This window comes from Leptosomus discolor, chromosome 1 (assembly GCF_034619465.1).
Source record: "Leptosomus discolor isolate bLepDis1 chromosome 1, bLepDis1.hap2, whole genome shotgun sequence".
Taxonomy (NCBI): domain Eukaryota; kingdom Metazoa; phylum Chordata; class Aves; order Leptosomiformes; family Leptosomidae; genus Leptosomus; species Leptosomus discolor.
Window position 1 is genome coordinate 214,086,769 of NC_141391.1, and position 17,064 is coordinate 214,103,832.

General features: G+C 48.2%; 1 protein-coding gene across 1 annotated transcript; it reads right to left on the reverse strand.

Annotated features, from left to right (window-relative positions):
• Positions 1 to 1,130: 1,130 nt before the first annotated feature.
• On the reverse strand, positions 1,131 to 16,799 carry GATA3 (GATA binding protein 3). Its single transcript, XM_086474850.1, has 4 exons — positions 16,567 to 16,799; positions 13,360 to 13,505; positions 7,715 to 7,840; positions 1,131 to 1,526 (listed from the first exon to the last, which is right to left on the reverse strand). Exons 1-4 carry the CDS (start codon positions 16,763 to 16,765, stop codon positions 1,242 to 1,244), a joined length of 756 nt encoding a protein of 251 aa, XP_086330976.1. The 5' UTR covers positions 16,766 to 16,799; the 3' UTR covers positions 1,131 to 1,241.
• Between the last annotated feature and the right edge of the window lie 265 nt (positions 16,800 to 17,064).

Sequence of the window (17,064 nt, forward strand, 5' to 3'; positions counted from 1 at the left end):
AAATTAATAAAGAAACATACTCACTTTCCCACCCCCAAGCACAAAACACTTTTAAGTCAACAGAATTTAATCTAGTTTATTCTCCAAAAAAAAAAAAAAAAAAAAAAAGGAGGAAAAAATACGAAAACAAAACAAAAAAAGCAGGTCTTATCACTAGCAGTAAATAAATTTGTACAACCATTCAGTCTGTATAATAGGATGAAATAAATCTACATCTTTCTTATTTTGGTGCATTGAATTATACATACAAACAACAATTACAGGAACTTGTTCACAATGCGTATAGACCTGGAGAATGGCTATCTGACAACCCCTTGTTGGCAATGTCCGCATGTTAACACTGATTGCCTGACACCATTGGTACTTCCTATGTAAAAGGCCCGTGGCCCAAAATGAATGATCTCCCTACAGGTTTTATTTATTTAGTTATTTAGTTAGTTAGTTAGTTAGTTAATGCATCATCAAAACCGTTCTAGCCAGCCCCTCCCCCTCCCCAGAAATGAAAAAGAAATTGAAAAAAAAAAAACCAAAACCAAAACAAAAAAAATCCACAAAATAAAAATAAAATAAAAGGAGAAGACATGACTGGCAGTTGGTCCATTTGTTCATAAGACCGCGTTTCCTCTTGGTCTGCATTGTTTGTTTTTCTGGTTTTTAAATTGTCCTCCCGTCCTCTTTTTTTTTTTTTCTTTTCCTTTAAAAAAAAAATCTCTCGGAGTCCTTCATGCCTTTTTCTTTACAGCTCCCCAGATGCAATAAAGTCTTCCTCAAATGTACAGTATTTCTTACAATATAAGTTATATGTAATGTTCAGCATTTTTTATTTTATTTTATTTTTTTTTCACAGCACTAGAGATCTTGTCCAATAGAGAATGCAAGTTCTGAATGGCTTATTCACAAATGGTATCCAGATTCAGTGGGTAAGAATACATAGACGCCATAGTGAGTTCCTTTAAAAAGTGGCAAACATCACTTTTTTAAAACTCTTTTTTTTACTTTTTTTCTCTTTTTTTCTTTTTTTTTCCTTTTTTTGTGCTTTTTGTAGTTTTTTTCTGGGTTTTTTTAAAATTTTTTTCTCTCTTACGCCTTCAAATAACATTTTTTTTTTTTTTTTTTAATTCTTTTTTCCCCCTCCCATTTGATTCGGGACGTCAGACCCATAACCACACGCCTGCAAAAATGCAAGTATATAAAGTAAATCTCATTTTGAGACCGTAAGCATTCAGCAGGGGAGTCTCTCGCTAACCCATGGCAGTGACCATACTGGAAGGATGGTGAGGTCCGAAGGAGAGGCTGGATGGAGGATGCATCGGTGTCGGTGTAGTCAGCATGTGGCTGGAGTGACTGAAAGGTGAAATGTGGCTGATGGAGGACATGTGTCTGGAGAGGGCAGCAGGGTTAAAGGAGCTGCTCTTGGGAAAGTCTTCAAGGTTGTCATGGACCTTTTTGCACTTTTTGGATTTGCTAGACATTTTTCGGTTTCTGGTCTGAATTCCTTCTTTCTTCATAGTCAGGGGTCTGTTAATCTAAACAAAAATCAATTATTTTTTTTGTGCTTCCATCCCTTCTCCCCACGTCACCATGGGATTCGCGTACCCCATGCCTGGGCAGTCCTGGGGATGTGCCCAGGACCAGCTGAACAGCCAGCAGTCCCCCTCCTCCCCTTGTATGCCCCGTGTGCCATGGCTACACAACCTCTTCCCCTCATCCCAAAATTCAGATCCCACCAGAAAATCCCAAGTTCGGTCGAAATTTTTTAAGACAAGACAACAGAAAATTGCTGGCAGAGCCTCCTCACAGGAGCAAAACATACCCAAATAACTCGCAGCAGCTGAAATATTTCAGCTATCTGCACATTAGGTAATTGCACCGTGTTTAGGTATGAAACCAGTCATTATCACCTTGACATACTCCCCACAGACACCATCTCACCCCAAGGCTTCCTGACTGATCTAAAACCATTAGCAGCAAGAGCTGCTGCAATTTATGTGCTACGAGGGGTCTCAAACTTTCACAGTGGCATTAGGGAGCTGGGCAAACCCTTCACAAAAGTGACAGGTATTTGTCTTATTTTTCTTCTTTTGAAAGATTTTGCTCTGACCATCCTTTTAGATGGACTTTAGCAGATCCGATTTTATATCTAAAGGCTCCCAGGGGTTTTTTTGGGGTGCTGAAGCTGGTGTCTGTGCTGCCCGGCAGAGCATTTTCTACTTTCATGGAGACATATCTATAGGGAACCTACGCATTATATTCTTCTACGTGCATATAAGCAGCTGCAATGGCCAACTGTACACCCATCAGGGTTGGGAAAGGTAGGAAAAGGTTTGTTGAACCTCCTCTAAGAAACTCCTATTGCTGCATAGAGAAGCGACATCATAACATGCATTAGTACAGGTGCTTTGAAAGCCCCAGAAACCCCACTTGGGAAGGGATTTATGCATACAATATCCATAAACCTCCTTAAAAATCTGCACTTGGGAGCCTACATGGGGAATTACAGGGGTCTTGCACAGGCTCCTCTGCAGAATTTCACCCATAGCAGAAGGCAGGAAAGCCCAGCAAACTCCCCAGGGCTGAACACCACTTTTCATAATAAATGTGACTACACAGCAGTGCTGATGGATGTTCTGCAAAAGGAAGAAAAGGCTTGGGGGGGGAATGGATCTGCTGTCCACTGCGAACTACTGTCTCAACCCCAGTGTTTCCTTCAAGAGTCCTGAGCAGATCTTCATCCATAAGATCTTAAATCAGCACAAGGGATAAAGCACTCCCTTTTCCCAGATCACAGCGAAGTTTCACTTCTTGCTCATCAGCTACTGTTTGATGCCTTTCCCCACAGCATGGGTATCATTCATGGATTTCTCTCCCTGGGGAGCAGGGATGCAATAGCTCCCTGTTACACATGGGAAGGGAGGCATAGGGAGAGGAAGGACCAGGCTCATCCGCTCCGGTTTAGGCATCCCAAAGCTCATCATCTCAGTCTGAACTAGTGACTCCAGGCTCTTTGTACCAGCAGTGATGGGAAACTTCACTTTATCCTAAAAAGGAGTGAATAAAAGGCTGATTCCTCTACCTCTGGATAAAGGGAACCGGAGGGAGCAGCCCTGCTTGCTACAGGTAGGAAAGAGGAATCTGCCTATGCGCAGCCCAATGACAGCCCTGGGGCAGCAACAAGCAAAAACCTCAAATGTTACGGGGCTTTAAATACTCCACCACCCGTCTCCCTGGCTTCCTGTCCTCGCTGAGGGAATGGGGATACATACACAAGGAAGGCCCTTTGCTCCAGCTGGGTGGCTGGGATGGGAAATCTTTGCCTGGCCTGTTTTAAACCAGCCAGCAGGGACACGCTGCCCAAGTTCAAAGCCAGGAGGCAGCCCCACGTGAGCCCCACCAGGCAGCGATGCTAGAGGAAACCTGGAAGTCCCGATCCCCTGTGAGTCCAGCTCAGATCTAGGGAGGTAGACACGAGCCCCAGCCTCCCCAGCTCCTAATGAGGATTTGTATCGTGACACCAAGGCTCAGGGGCAGCCAGAATTGATTTCCAGGTGAAGCAGCAAAGGTGCACACTCAGGAGCTGGCAGTGGCAAGGCAACCGCAGTCTGGTGCTGGCACTGGGTCTGTGCTGGCTTTTAGAGCAAGCATGGGGTCCTGACCCTGTGTAGCATGGTGTCACGTCCTGCAGGACAATGACCACTTCCTCAAAGCAACATCTCTCATGTTTCACTCAATCGCTAAGGACAGATCGGCCCAGGCCATGATTTGATGTGAAACTTAAGGATGGGAATACCAGTCCTGCTCAGGATGGGGACAAAGTCACGGCCGGCCCCACAACTGGATTCAGAGATGCCATCCAAGCTGTTAGCCGGGCACATCATTCCAGTGTATGTGGTCTCACCCTCCTGGCAAGTATCTGACCCAAGTGCCAAACAGATAAGGACTCGGATAAATGTGAGGAGGACTGAGACCAGCACAGTCACAGCAGCAAGCTGGAAAATTTTTCTTCAAAGGCTAGTCACAGCAGAGTTAAAGTGGTCCCTAAAACATCAAAGCTATGGACCCATCTCTGTTTCTGGGGTAGAGAAACAAGAAACCCGGAGGGAAGACCTTCTCCATGAAAATTCATTGTGATAAAAATGACAAACACATGCTAAATTAAAATTAAACCAGCCCAACACATGTATATGAAATTCATTAATTTCAGATGGAGCCAACTAATTATGGGCAGGAATTATGCTCTTTGTTTTATCATATGCAAAATACCAACTGCTCTGCTCTTGGGATGCATAGTCCTGCTTTAGGAGATTGTGAAAGAGGCGTTTTCTGAGGACTTTTCCCAAAAACAATGGCAACTCACTGCTTTCTATAGGCACAGGATGGTCTGCTGTGCACCTCCAGCAAGATACACTCCCATCTATCCCTGAAGTGAGTGGAGGCTCATCCTGCTTCTAAGAAGGACTAAAATAACAAGGACAAGAACCTCACATTCAACAGATCAAATCCAGAGGATAGTCTTAAACATTATAGGTCTGATCTTGCTCTGACTGAAGACAATGGGATTTTGCCATTGACCTCAATAAGGTCCTGTCACTGAAGCGGATTTATCCTTCAGACATAGTCATTACAATGTTGGGTTAATCTTCCAGGCTGGCTGTATCTTAGAAAGCACTCTGGGATGCCACAGGATGAAAGGCATCGTATCAATGTGAAATATTAGTCATTGTTAATACTGGTGTTAATGGAGCCTGCTCTTGTTGAAGTCAGTGGGAGAAATGCCAGCAGCTTCACTAAATGCACCCCAAGACTATTATGATTATTGCTTCTATCCTACTGACAAATGGGTTTGCTTAAGCTGTGGAAATCAACAGTAAAACAAACTGATACAGCCTCATGAGAAAAATAACACCAGGAAAAAAAATAGCCTTTTCGCTGCAGTTGTTCCCGATGTGGACTGAAAAACTGGGTAAGTTGCATCTTCAGATCAATCCGTTAAAATACCCTAATGATCTGAAGGTCCAGGAAAAAATCATTGAGCCCAAAGAAAAGACAAAATGGTGGGGAGGAAGTGAAAAAGCAGCCAGGAATTTGCTACAACCTAGCCTGAAACAAGGTGGAGGCGCCTTCCGAGCAGAAGAAGACCTTCCGCTGGCATTGATGCATTGATGCAACATCTGTGCAGAAACACTCAGGTGTTTGGGAGGGACTTGGGCCTCTCTATTTCTGACAGCTCTCCTGATGGAGAACCGAAGCAGATAAGATACACAAAGGGAGCAGGACCACAGCCTACACAAACAGACTTGGGCTTTAACAGACCAGACCAGTTTGCACCAGCCAAGGAAACTTATCCACATGCAACCACCAAACTTCCTCCCTGCCTTGAGATGATTAAAGGATGATGCTGGTGTCATTCGCCAGGCAATTAGCACAGCTCCCTAGGTCCTGCCTCCCAGCAGCCAAAAAGAGAAGGCATCTCCGTGAAGCTACCACCGCCTCACCACTGGTCACAAAAAACTCACTCCTATTTAGGTTCTGAAGCACAACGTGGCCTTCGCAGCCACAGCCTCTAAAGCCATTTGGGCTGCAGAATAATGCTCCAACGCTCTGCCATCGTGGACCTTTGAAGCTGAGAGTGGTCAAGGACTATCAGCTGCAATGTTGACTGTTTCTCACCACAGTAATAACTAAGCATCATCTTAAAAAAGTGGAAAAAAAAAAAGTATCTACCCAGTCATAGCCAGATTTTAGTATCCTTGCCTAGTTATATTGCTACACACAGTATCCCAGTCCTCTAGGGGTTTCATTTAAGCAGGTCCCATTAATGGGGTTGCTCATAAGGCAAGATACTACTTGACTTTGGTAAGTAGCTGTGCTGAGCTTTTAAGCAGCTGTCGGTGTTTTTAATGAATATGAAAATGGTTCCAATGCGCTCAAGGCCTGCCCCATGTCACAAATTTCACAGCTGGATTGGAGTTTCCCTAAACAGCAGATCTAGGGGTCAATTCAGGCCAACTAGGTTCATAATGCTAGTGTGAAAAAGGATGTGCTCTTGCAGGCATAGTTCTGGAGAACCCCAGAACCCAGGCACCTTTCTAGACACCTTAGGGGGGGCATTCCTCCAGGCAGATGTCCACAATGCAGGTAGACATATCTGAACCCATCATTCTGCCACCTTTTGTAGTCACAGGGAGAAAATACACTGTCTTCAAGGGTACAAGTCATCTCATCCAAACACAGGCATCTCCATCAAGTCCAAACAAGGGCACTTGAGAAGAGCCTGTTTTCTTCAAAGGGCTTTGCTGGGGTACAGGGGAAGTAGCTCAGGTATAGGTGTCCTTATATGTCTCCCAAGCTACGTGATTTAATTCCTACCATTGGTGGCTACAAGGGCAAAATGAAAATATAGCACAAGCATAGACTCCTCCGGTGAAGCTGGCTGACCTTGCTCCCTTCTTGTCATGGAAACAGCAAACAGAATATTTTCTTGTGATATTCTGAGAGTTTTCACCCTGGGCTCAACCCCTTTGCTTGTGGTGATCTCACTGAGAGTTTGACAACAAGCTTCGCTTGCTACACAGGACTCAAAACGTGCCGAGATGCCTGCCTACTAAAGGGTAAACACATTTTCCTTTTTTCCAAGAGAGACGCCTCTCACGGAACAGGTGAAAAATTAGCCTGGCTGGGTTTTTTTTTTCCCTACTTGATCCAAACTTGTTTACTCATCCCAAGAAACCAAAAAGCTTGAAATAACAAATGGAAGGGACTGAGACACCACAAGGGTTGGACGCCCCATGAAACCTGATCTGTCTTTGATGTGTTTGCATGGGTGGACATGAGGGCAAAACACAGCCCAAGATTTCTAAGCCAAACATAAAGCAAACGATCACTAGGAAAAAAAAAAAAAAAAAAAAATAATATCAAAGCAGAGAAATTGAAAGTCTTTTCCTTCTTCTGACATAATAATTATTTTAATGCCACATGTGGAATAAGAGTAACAGAAGTAGCCTTAAGACTCCTTTATTAGCAGTATTATTCAGTAGAAGACTTTTCAGATCCCTTTAGCTCTTTCCCTGGGGCACATATCCCTGGTTCCTGCAAGCTGGCTTTGCATGGAGATGTTAGATTAAATCTGCCAGCCATTTCATTTCATTTTTCCTTTCCTTCCATGACAGATGTTTTAAAATTCACATCACAGGTTGCGCAGACTCTGCAACCCGCTAACTAAATCAAGTCCTTTTTGGTTTAGGAATTGCTTGCGTCAACCGGGGCAAACACAAGACCTAAATAAATCATCGTTGGGGACGGCTGGAGGGAAGGGACAACGGCAGCCACAAACCCAAGAAAGATCTAAATAGCTGCTGGCACATTTTACTTTTTTTCCAGAGTTTGTATTTGCTGGAGGAACCAAGCTGTGCATAGAAGGGGTATCGGCTTGCAGGACAGCGTGTTGATCTCTCTGTGTTGATTCACCCCTCCTTTCTTGGCTCAGGCATGGGAAAGCTCTAACATTATCCATGGACACCCCTGTTTTATACCTCCCCGAGTCAGATCAGCTACACTTGAGGGGATGCCAACTCATCGCTCCAACCCCCAAGGTTCCCAAAGGGATAAAGGAGGTCTCAAAACCACCCAAGACTGGAAATCCTTAAGTCGAGGAAGAGTTTGGACCATCAAGCACTGAAACTGAGGCCCCGTTATGGAGTGTTACAGTCACACTTACATTGTGCAGCTTGTAGTAGAGCCCGCAGGCGTTACAGACGGGATCGCCGTTGGCATTTCTCCTCCACAGGGTGGTAGTGGTGGTCTGACAGTTCGCGCAGGACGTACCCGCCCTCCTGGCTGCAGACTGCGGGAGGGAGGGGGAGAGACAGGGGAAGAGAAGGAGTAGGAGAGAAAAGCACCCGTGTTAAAATAATAATAATAATAATAATAAAAAAGAAAAAGAAAAAGATGCGATCAGCAAAATTTCTCAGAAAGAAAACATCAGCCCTGCAAGACTGACGCACATCAGCAGAGGCCTCCAGAAACTGGCTTGTGAGAACAAATAATAATTCTGAAAAAAATCCCTGAGGTACTTTAATCCCAAATTATATATGAACTGAATCAGGTGCCAAAGGGCATCCTAAAAGTGAGTGCTAAACCTCTGATAGAACTCATCAAAATTAGCAGCGCTGGCACAGCCCATTCCAGAGGGGAAAATATTATTTAAATGCCAACATGTCTTTCCATCTTAATTCTCTCAGACCCCCCAGGGGTCTAATTCTGCAGTCAGGGCCTGAACCAACAATTGCCGGAGTCAACGGCATGAGTCACGCCGGCTCCAGCGAGCGCCGGGTGAGACCCACGCTGAGCTTGGTGGGCAGCTGCTCGCCGGGTCCGACCGCAAGCACAGCCCGGTCCCGTAAATTCAGCTCATCTTCAAAGGATACAGGCTCCAGATCGGAAATAACACTGTGGCAAAGAGCGAGAATCCCAACTTTTTAATTACACCCTTTTGCAACCTAAACCTTCATGTTTATTTAAGGATTGGTAATGAGCCTGAAAGAAGAATTTACCATTTCATAAAGGGGGAAGAACAAGAAAAAAAGTCTGTGCGTCAAGGTGTATAAAGAAGCTTTTTTGTTAGCTGCAATAATGATTTAACGAAGCCAAATTTAGCAAAGTCACTATGCTTTCACATGCATGAATTCGTACTTATCATTTAAAAACTGTAACTTTAGAAACAAATTGTCCTTCTGCCACTGAATGAGGAAAAGGAGTTTGCAGACTCCTGTGTGAATGCGTATGCATGTTTGCGTGTGTGCGAGTGCCTACAGCTCCCAAAAAAAAAGACCTTTAGATCCCGTCCTATCTCTTCTTCATCAATATGACACAGTCCCAGAGCTCTGATTTCATCCCGATGCATTGCTTTCAATGGGACTGCTCATGTGCTTAAAGTTAAAACATGTGCTTAAGCGATTTGCCAGATCATAGCAATGCTTGGCACCTTGCAGAACTGAGCCTTTAATGCTCTCTTTTGTGCTCTTACTGTTTCAAATTTACCCCTCACCCCACACAGCCGCACACTGTAGCACATCCAACATTTTTAAAAAAATAAAAAATACCGCATCTTTGGATACTGTACAACAAACCCAAAATGCAAACATGGACACTGGCACAGCGCTAGCGTTAATACCAGCTCTTGTTAGATCATGTTGCAATTTTAATCATAATTGAATGCGGCGTAGGTGGAGAGAGGACGGGTTGGTTTTGTTTTAGATAGAGCAGGATTTTTTTTTTTTCGTTTAGTTAGACAAAAAGGCCTGTCTGAAAAATAAATAATACGGTGCCCATGAGCATTAGGAAGCATCACAGAGAGCCTGATCTGACAAGAAGAGTCTCTCCCCGGCTGCCCGTGGGGACAGTTCCATTTTGCCTGACCACAAACCACGCTGAAACAAGCCGATCTCGAGCCCAATGAGGCCTTTAGCTGACTTCTCCATGCTGGTGAGGAGCAGGGGCTGGGAACGGCACACGGGTCTTTGGTTGCAAAAACCCCAGCGCCATCAGGAGAAGCTGAAGCATCCCACCATGAACAGCAGAAGCCCCAACAGTGTGTACACGCATGCCCCTGTCGTGTCCTCCTCCAGACCATGCCACAGCCTCAAATTTGGTTCCCATCAAAATCGTGGCGTTGATAGACATGCTTTGAACACAACAACTTGCAGAGGGACAAGTCTGCAGGGCTTTGCCCCCCCCCCAGCTCCCACTGGCCCGCACGGGTAGCTCAGAGGCTGGGTTGAGTCTCACGATGGCAGCTTTGCCCTTATCAGACCCAAAAATCAAGCCTAAGGAAATTTCTAAAAACCAGTGATATTTGACTCAGCCCACACAGGGGAAACATCCCCTTTGAAGATATTTGGGGTTTCTACACAGCGCTCGCCATAATTTCTCTTGCAGCAAGTGCATTTGAAAGACACGCCTGGTCACCACCTTGCTGCCTTCAAACAAATTCCGACATTAAATACATGAACAAATCACAACATCCACTGTCTTCTCTAAAACCTTTTCCGTCCAGTGCGTTTCCCCTACAAAAATTCAGCGTCATTAGCTGAATATTTTAAACTCTGTGCTCTTTCGGTCCCGGGCTGTACCTTTTACGCTGTACCAACTTATACCAGAGACACCGGCAGTGGGCAGGAAACAATGAATAATAACGTTATTGTAAAAGCTCCCAGCAAAGGCATCCACTGACGCTAATCACCGACCCGAGCCCGGCCATGTAAGTTATGGGATGACTAATAGAGTGGCCCGTATCATCTGCAGGACCAGACCCCACGGCCCTGTTGCATGCGAGCAGGGGCACAGCTTCAGAAGGGCCGGCAGTGATGAGAAGGTGGAATTGAGGGTGGTGCAGAAGGAACCAAGCACTGATGAAGATATTTAATTAAAGGGCACTTTCAGTGTCCAGGTTGACATGGGGGACCCACAAAGCTGCAAGCATCAACTTCCTAAAATCAAACTGCACGTGCATAGGCCTTTGGAGAAACCGGCTACAATCCTTCCGAAACCAGCACGGCTGGACGCGGAAACGGAGAGCTCTGCACCCACATGGGCAGGGAAAGGAAGAAAATCCAAAGGAAGATTTTTATCTCAGCAACAGCAGTGACGGGGCTGCCACTGGCTACGACAGGGACACAACGGTCTCCAAGAGGGCTGTGACGTGGTACCACCTGGCCAGTCCTCATCCCACTGCCAACATCTCCAGATCTTCCACCTTCCCCCCCCCGGGATGAAGCAGAGCTGTCTGAGCCACCTCAGGCCGGCAAGGCTCCATCCATCTCCCCTAAAGGAAGCCCTTACAAAAACGCCCATTGAATTTAATAAGGCTTGGGCTCGGTTCTCCGCATCTAAGGATTTATTTGCCTTCTCTCTCCAACCCATCAGAGTCCTTTCATTAGTTTCAACACACCTGGGATCAGAACCTACAAAACCAGCCCAAGGTCACGCAGGAAACCTGTGGCAGAAGGAGAGAAGAGCGCACTGGATCCCCACCCTGAACCTCCATACCCCAGCCTGCTCACCTTCACAACCCAGGAAAGATCAAGTCAAGCCACAGACACGCACACATCTACATCTATGCGCATGAAACGCGAACGCGGGCGCAGCTTTTGTGCCTTCCGATTTCTTTTTTTTTTTGGAGGTCAGCAAGGGAAATAATTGTAGATGCAAACAGCATCAGGAATGTTTCTCTCTCTTTTTTTTTTTTCCTCAGGCAGTGTTGGGAAAAAAAAAAAAATATATAGAAAAATCAAACGTTCCCATTTAGCAAAGGCCGCGTTCAAAGAACAGGAACTTTTTGTAACTTAAACTTTAACTAAAAAGCCCAAGATTGGAGTGATTATGCAAGACAAAGTCTCTCATTACATTTTTCTTTCTTTCTCTTTTTTTTTTTTTCCCCAAGAATGACCTTTTACAATGTATTTATTTATATAGTTCATTTTACATGTGCCGGGCTGAGGGTGACTCGGGACATTCTTTCGTGGTTCCATCAGACACTTTTTGAAAGCTCTCCCCCCCTTTCCAGCCGCTTTCCTATTCTGCCTCCCCCTCCGCTTGTTTGGATACGCTCAAGCTCCTGTGTGTTTGGGCTGGGGAAACAGAGCTGTTGTTTAGGAGTTATCTCCAGGGCTCAGATATCCGGCAGCTTTTTCCTAGGAAGTTAACTTTACACATAAAGAGAGAACGAGGAAAAGAAAAAAAAAAAAAAAAGAAAAAAGAAAACGGGTGGTGTGTGTTTAAGACAGAAGAACCAGGGCGAGGAGGAGAAGCGAATGAGAGAGCTGCCCAAAAAAATTAAAATCCCAGCCCGCACTTCCCTCCCTAGAAAGCTTTTCCTTTTTTCTAACATGGCTATGAAAGATGAGGGAGACCAACATTTTCCTATACGGGAAAAGCCCGTACGGGAAGGTACGGAGAGATTTCACCCATGGGAAGTTTGGGGGTAGAGGGATAAACCCGCATCTTGCCCAAAACCCGCACGGCCAGACAGAGACGCTGCCCCTCGCAGCGTAACCCCTCCTGGGGCCATATCCTGCAAACACTTCCCGGTGCCTGTGGGAATAAAGCCGGCCCAATTTTGCAGGCATCTCATGGGTGAGGAAGCTGAATCCGTGCCTAAGATTTGCCAGACCGAGGACTTGAGCACCTTTACAGGGAACACACAGCCAATGAACCACCCCTCTCCTGCCTGCAGGATCTGGTCATGCCAGGCACAAGCCTCACAAAACCAGCCAGATCCATCCATCAGCTCCGAAACTTCACAGAGAGCTGCTTTTCCTCCACGTTTTGATCAGCTCCCAGGAGCCCATCCGCGTCTTTAATCCTAACAAAACCAAACGTGCCTCAATTCGAAATATTCAATAACTTCCCAAGCAGGGAACGTATTTTTTTTTCCCCCAGTTGTTATATTTTTTCCCCTTGTGGTCTGCCTGATTATTTGCCAAATATACTTCAATGTATTTATTAGCCGTGCCCACAGCTTCCAGACCTTTTTGTGGCTTCCAGGAAAATTCATAAATAGATCACTGGGGATGCTGTAACGTATTGCCTGTACGTAGCACAGTAGCAAGGCTTGCAACTATTATTTCAAATATTTACCCTCACATTTCTTCTTGCTCCAACTTCCGTGGCCCTGGGCACACGCTCGGCGTTGCACATTCACCGGCCTTTGCCATCCCCTACCTTGTGCCCTCACTGACACCGACTCGGAGGGGAATGACACCATTTGAGACCCACATGGCTCAGGTACAAATGACCACACCAGGTTCAAGTGGTACCAGGACCATCCACCAAGCGCTTTGCAGGACCAAGATCCAGCTGATGCCCCAGTGGCACCCAGTACCCTGCTGGGGTCGCCCCTCCACGACACCGCCAGCCAAGGGGGATGGAGACACACTTGGGAAGGGGAGGATAGCAGTGTGGAGAGCCCAGGAGAAATCCTTTCTCCTGGTAATCTCTTTGGTCACTAGGAAATGATTACTCTGCCTTTAGCCCCTGGAAAGAGCCACCGTCCCTGGATCGCCATCCAGAAGCACTGTGCAGAGGCACCTGCCCCATTGCAACCTGGGAGAAAACTTAGTTCTCATTTGCAAGAAGCCCCAGATCCTGATTTTCTTGTCCTGTTTTGCAGTTTGCAAGAGGACCAGGCAACTGAGGCCCACAGCAGCTGAGAGCATCTCTCCAAGGATCACCCCATCCCAGCCCTCTGATGCAGTGGGACCGGATTTCAGAGCTGGATGAGCTTCCCTGTTCACCCCGAGCTGCTGACAAGAAGCAAAAGTTGCAGAAGAAGGAAAATAAATAATAAACCAGAAGGAGACTCACCAGTCTTCTCTTGGGTTTGATCAGGGGCCGGTTCTGCCCGTTCATTTTGTGATAGAGTCCACAGGCGTTACACAAATAGTGCCCGGTGCCGTCTCTTCTCCACAGAGGGGTTGAGGTAGCCCCACAATTTACACACTCCCTGCCTTCTGGAAACAAGAGAGCACATAGTTCACTTAGGGAAAGTGGAGGTAAAAGAAGCTGGGGAAAGCCCTCTCCAAAAAAAAAAACAACCCCCTGAGAGATCCAGCCGTGCCAGACCCTGCCAGACCTCTCCAAGCCCAGGATGTCCAAGCAAGAATCCAAGGCCATGGCTGAGTGACATCCCTGGCACAGGCTGGGGCGAGTCTGGTGTGGCCTGAATCTGTCCCCCTCCCCAGCAGCACCCCACAGGCAGCATCAGGCCTGTGTCCCAGCAGCAGGGAAGTGGGATGGTGACAATGACAACCCAAACCCCATGGTGGCTCAAGGGGCTTCCTTGGAGAAGTTCTCAGCTCTCCTGCAGGTCCCTCCTTTGAGGGGGGGGGGCTAAAAATTCCCCCTCACCTCTGGATGAAGGGCTTCTACAGCCCTTCAGACCCCATGTTGCCGTATGGACCAGACAAACTTCAGTAGGCTTTGCAAGGAGCCTCCAACCTCACCCCCCTGAGATGGACAGATACCAAATTTAGGTCCATACCACCCTTTCTGATGTGTATGATGACCCCAGGGTCACTCCTTGAGCACTGCCCCAGCTCCCAGGGGGGTGAATGAGCCTTGGAGTGTGGGGGGGGATGTTCTTCCTTTGGTCTCAGGTCAAACCACACCACGAACCCCAAAAATAATCACAGATCAACAACCAAAACACCTCCCCGGCCCCAGCCAATACACAACCACTCTGCCAATATCCGCTATCGATCGATTTGCAATTAAGCTTCCACCACCCAACTTGCAGGAAACCCCTCTGTTTCCCCACCGCATCTGCAGCCTGATGGTCTGTCCCTAATATTTGGGATCCCAAAGAGCCCCAAGCCTGCCTGAGACCTGATTAAGGTCTTTCCCTCCTTCTCATCCTTTTTGGCACCTCTCTAGCCTCTCCCCACCTATGGGGGAGCATCTTCCCCAGCCCACCGGCTCCCAGCTTGGAAGAAGGAATTTGGGGGAGTACGGGCATGCCTCTCAGCTGCTTTCAGAGGGTTAAGTGTTTATTTTTGGGAGAGGTTGTGTGTCGGGAGGGGGTTCTCGCACCTAAAGACACTTCTGGCCCATCGGAGAGCAGCGGCAGACCTCAGCCGGCCTGAGCAGAGCTAACTCAGCACAGAGCCGGCTCCCCACTGCCCCAGCCCGCGCTACATTCGAGCAAGAGGCATCCGCGCCCTAACCACAAACGGCAACCGTTTTTCCAGAGCCTTTGCGCTAAAGCCCTCTCCTCTCACCCCCCAACAACACCACCAAAAAAAAAAAAAAATACATTCTGCAGCCGTTTCTCTCTCTTTCATCCTACAAAAACACCCCCTCCCTCCTTTTCCTCCAGCACTAACCCTCTTTGTCTGCGAGCTTCCCAGTTTGCTAAAATGAACTTCTAAAAAAAAAAAAAGAAAAAGAAAGGGAAAAAAAAAAAGAAAAAAAGGTGTTGCTGCTGGGGTTGGTTTATCACGAACCGCAGATGTCTCTCTAGAAGGTAAAGTAACAGAAAGTGGCAAAAGGCAAACAAGAGGCGGGGGGGGGGGGGGGGGCAAGACGGTTTGAAAATACCGCGCAGCCGGTGCCCTGGCGGGAGCTGCGGCTCGGCAGGCGCTGGGGCGGCCGAGGGAGCATAGCACAGCCCGGCTTGTACCGGGGGCGAGAATAAACCGGTCCCTACCCCGGCACAGCACCCGGTTCGTACCGGGGCCGGGCGGGGAGTCGCTCCCGTTAATACCCAGGTCGTTTTGTTCCCCTCCGGTTAAACGGGGCAGCCGCTCCGGGGCTGTTTGAGTCTCTGTCCCTCTCTTTTGTTTCACTCCATCTCTCTCTCTCTCCTGCTTTCATGTACAAAACATACAGGTCTGGGTTTTTTGTCACTCTAACCGCATCCGGACTCTATTAAAGTTCCTGGCGCTGGATAAACAATGCAACTGTCGCGTGCAGCAGTCTGAAAATAATTGGATTAGCTCAAACATATCAGCTAAATAGAGACAGTCCCTGCTCAGACAGACAGAGTAAATGTCACCCTGGAAAAACCCTGAAAACTGATCTCATTCATGCCAGGCAACCCTGCAGCAGCCTCCTCGGAAAAAAAAAAAAAAAAAAAAAAAAAAAAAAAAAAAAAAAAAAAAAAAAAAGAGAGAGGAGAGAAAAAAAAAAAGGCAAAAAAAAAAAAAAAGACTTTTGACTAATCGCCCTTTCCTCTACACACACACACACACAAACGCACATCTCCCGGCTCACACACTACCCCTCGGTACACACAAACATCCAAGCCCGGAGCGTTCAGCCATCGGGACCCGGAGCCGCGCAACTTGCCCGCACCCCCCTCCGCGGGGTGCGCACAGCGCTGGGACCGCCCCCCCCCGCCCCCCCCCCCCCAGCTCCTCCCGAAGCGCTACGGCCAGGGGGATGCTTTGGGGGGGGGGGGGGGGGAGTGTTATATTAAGGGGTGGTCAAAGCCCCCCTGGCTAGGAGCTGGATGGGGCTGGGGGCTGCGTGGGCGAGCTCCCCCCCCCCCGCCCCAGGGAAAACCCTCCCCGCACCCCCGGGAGCCGCATGGGAAGAGGCCCTGGGAAGAGCGGGGCGGAGGGCAGGCGGGGGAAGTTGGCCGGGATTTAGTACCATGATTAAAATCCAGAGAGATACCCTAATGCTGCGGTTCCCTCGGTTTCGCTTCCTCCTTGGGCACCGCAGCTGAGCGCGCCGTAGGCGCTTCGGGGTGGCGGAGGGGGCCGGATCGCCCCCGGGGCAGGAGCCCTGCGGCAGCGGGGTGGCGGGGGGGGGTTGTGGGGAGGATGTTTGGGCTCCTGGGGTTATACCCCCAGCCCGGGTTGGGCAAGGGGGAGTTTAGTTATCAACACTTTTGTCGGGGCGGGGTGTGTGTGTGTCCCCGGCGGGGGGGGCTTCACCATCACACGGATGCTTAAGCGCATCCTTCTGCGTGCGGAGAGGAGAGGGGGGAGCAGCCTTATCCCTTTGCCCCCCGCTTTCCCCCCCTCCCCTTATAGCTTCCTCTCCCGATGAAGAAGCCAAAAGCCCTACCTGTGCTTGACCGTGCTTTCGGTCGCGATTTACACCCGAACCCGGTAGGCGATCCTCCTAGGAGGCTACTGGGGGGAAAAAGTCCAGAGCCATATTCTGGGACATACGGTGGGTAGGTAGTGATGGGGTGATGAGCGGAGGAGGTGGCTCCTCCTAAAGAGGCCATGCTGCTCCGAGAGTGAGAGGACTCCAGCTTCATGGTGTCGGCCAGGGACACCTGGTATTTGATGCATTCCTTCTCGTCCTGCCGGGTGGAGCCGGTGGAGCCGGGGGTGGAGATGGACGGATCCGGGGACACATCTTTAGGAGGGGTCGGTGGGAAGGTGAAAAGGTGCGGGCTGGAGTGACCGGCGGATAAAGTGGAAGAGGAGGCGGGTGGGTAGACGGAAAGGGGTCCCGGTGAGCTGTGATGGATGGAAGTCTTGGAGAAAGGGCTGAGGTTCCAGGGGGAAGCGCTGTGGTGGCTGCTCAGCGCCTTGCTCCCGTCCAGCCAGGGCA

Excerpts from the sequence above, each read along its gene's own strand:
- GATA3 (XM_086474850.1), bottom strand. The coding sequence starts at position 16,765 with ATGAAGCTGGAGTCCTCTCACTCTCGGAGCAGCATGGCCTCTTTAGGA. Across the intron at positions 13,506-16,566 it reads GAAAGCACGGTCAAGCACAG|AAGGCAGGGAGTGTGTAAAT; the intron begins GTAGGGCTTTTG and ends TCTTGTTTCCAG. Across the intron at positions 7,841-13,359 it reads TCAAACCCAAGAGAAGACTG|TCTGCAGCCAGGAGGGCGGG; the intron begins GTGAGTCTCCTT and ends TCCCTCCCGCAG.